Source organism: Salpingoeca rosetta (genome assembly GCF_000188695.1).
Source record: "Salpingoeca rosetta unplaced genomic scaffold supercont1.18, whole genome shotgun sequence".
In the NCBI taxonomy this organism is placed as follows: domain Eukaryota; class Choanoflagellata; order Craspedida; family Salpingoecidae; genus Salpingoeca; species Salpingoeca rosetta.
In genome coordinates this window covers 391,183-393,682 of record NW_004754916.1, presented here as the reverse complement: position 1 = coordinate 393,682, position 2,500 = coordinate 391,183, and the positions used below count along the sequence as shown (strand labels likewise).

The following is a 2,500-nucleotide window of genomic DNA, read 5'->3' as shown; positions in this document are numbered from 1 at the left end:
GTTCCTTTGGTGTTGGAGACAACAATCGCGTGGCCTGAGAACACGCGCACCCCCGTGGTGATTGGTTGGTGCCAATGGGTAGGTCATGGTGAGGGGACACCCGAGGTGAACGGCGAGCTAGACGTGGTTGTAACGAAGGAACAACACACACACGCACACACATACACACACATACACACACATACACACACATACACACACACACATACACACACACATATACACACATACACACACATACACACATCTACACGCACCTTTTGACTCGTCGAGGTACTTGACCTCCACCGAATCCTACGAACAGACAGACAGCGTGTACGCACGCGTGTTTGTTTGTGTAGGTAAGCAGTGATGCGATGAACAACACAACGCAGAACGAACACGAGCACAACCACTGGAACACATCAACAAACACTCAGCACATCAACGAACACCCAACATCCTCATCCCTCCAGCCACCCCTAAAACCCGTACACCCATCCAACGCACGTCAACGGGAAGGGACGACTTGGGTGCGGGTGCAATGTCGTTGGTAAAGTGGTGGATGGTGGCGCCCTCTCGATCAAGGCCAATCACGCCTGTTGGGTTGGAGCCGAGGCCAAGGAAGCCAACACCAGACACCGTCGCCCAGCACACCACGTTCTTCTTCTGCACACCACAGGCAGGGGGGAGATGATGAGGGTGGAAAAGGGTTAGAGATGCAGTGACAGGGAGGCATGCAACTTCAAGATATTGTGTGTGTGTGTGTGTGCACGTACGTCGCCGGCGAGCGTGAAGATGCCTGGTCCAGTCGAGGCCGGATCCGTGGCGCTGGCAGTGATGAGGATGATGGTGGTGGTGACCATGATGTACAAGTGTGGAGGAAAAGCACGAGGTTGTGCAACACCAGAGCACAGGCACACACACACACACACACACATAACTGTGTACCGGAAGAAGAGCTTTGCGTCGGAGAAGGTGTGGTCGAACGTGACATGATGGATGAGGTTGCCTTCCACCAGGTGCTGCAGTTGACCAACAGCGGCCTCCCGCGACTCGGCCTTGCCGTTCTCAACCATGTAACTAAGGCACATGGGTGCGCGTGTGTGTATATGTGTGGATGTGTGTGGATGTGTGAGTGTGCGCATGTGTGTGAGACACGCCATTGTGCCGCCGATGGTGTGGCAGACCGCAAATGACCACCCCCATCTCCCCACCGCTCAGCATGCGCGCCAACCTGACGGCGTCAGAAGCAACAAAGCACTGGCGGTAGGTCTGGAGATGGTAGGTGCGGTCATCAATCAGGTTCGACTCTGCCAGCTCCCGCGCAAGCTGTTGAGGTGGATGCAAAGAAGAGTAGAGCGGAGAGAGGGAGGCGGAGAGAGAAGAAGAGAAATGCGGGTGAGAATGCCTTCTTGGAACGTCAAAAGCAAGCATGTTCATACGCGTCGTGATTGTGTGTGGATGGCACAGGACATGAACGCAAGCACGCACAATGATGCGTACCATCTTGCGAGCGGCTTGCACGTCTGGCGACAGCGCTTCCCATTCCTGGCGCCACAGCACAGCGCGAATGGGCTGTGTGGTGCACATGCAGTTGGGTTGGTGAGACAACGCAGGGAGGACGTTCACGCGGGGCACACGTCAAACACACATACACTCACACACACACACACATTCACACACACACACACTCACACATTCACACACATACACACATACACACATACATACACACACTCACACGCATATACAAACACAAGTACACATCAACACCCATATCACACCTTGTCGTCAGCCATATCGGCTGCAGTGTTCAGGGGCGGCACCACAGAGTAGAACCGCGGGAGCAGAAGCAACGGTAGCCGACCCCACGCCCGCAGCAGAGACATGCACACACACACACGGGCGGACAGAAGCAACCACGAGCACAGCAACAGCGAAAGGAAGAAGAGGTTGCAGTGGTTGGAGAAGAAATTGATCATCTTCCTCCATTGCTGACGACACGACAGGCGACACACAGAGAGATAGCAGGATACAACAAGGACGATGACGAGGATGAGGAGAAGCGTTGTGGTGTCACCTCCTCTGGCTGTGGTGGTGGGGATGGCTGTGTTGCTGTTGTTGTCGTCGTCGTCGTCGTCGTCGTCGATGCTGACCATGGCGGCTGCACAGGTGCGGCTGAGCTTGTGCGCATGCTTGCGTGCTTGTACAGGTGTATCGCCATAGATGATGGCGTTTTTGGAAGCATGTATGTGGACGTGCGCCTCACAACTGTTCATGCATGTTGCCCATGCTTTGCACTGCTGCAGGCATCGTGTCAGGCGTTGCCCGCAAGCGACTTGAACTGCACGTACAACGACTATCCCTTGCAGGACATTGACCACGACTGCATGTTTGGTCGATCCATCAACGTCACATGCACAGTCAACGATGCCACCACCCTCTGTTCGGTCGTGTGTTTGGTGTGAGCTGATGTGTCTGTGCGCGCGCGCGTGTGTGTGTGTGTATGTGTGTGTGT

The 2,500-nt window shown here is 54.8% G+C and overlaps 1 protein-coding gene across 1 annotated transcript in view; it reads right to left on the bottom strand.

The window, feature by feature from the left end:
- Window positions 1-1,871, bottom strand: part of PTSG_06503 (glutathione peroxidase) — a gene marked incomplete at both ends in the record, with an annotated part of 3,843 nt that extends 1,972 nt beyond the window's left edge. Inside the window, 8 exons of the mRNA XM_004991828.1 lie at window positions 1-34; window positions 258-294; window positions 490-648; window positions 759-810; window positions 931-1,062; window positions 1,217-1,311; window positions 1,486-1,557; window positions 1,767-1,871. The exon at window positions 1-34 is cut by the window's left edge and continues 52 nt beyond it. Coding sequence (XP_004991885.1) covers window positions 1-34; window positions 258-294; window positions 490-648; window positions 759-810; window positions 931-1,062; window positions 1,217-1,311; window positions 1,486-1,557; window positions 1,767-1,871 — 686 coding nt within the window. The remainder of the gene's footprint in view (window positions 35-257; window positions 295-489; window positions 649-758; window positions 811-930; window positions 1,063-1,216; window positions 1,312-1,485; window positions 1,558-1,766) is intronic.
- Window positions 1,872-2,500: the final 629 nt, after the last annotated feature.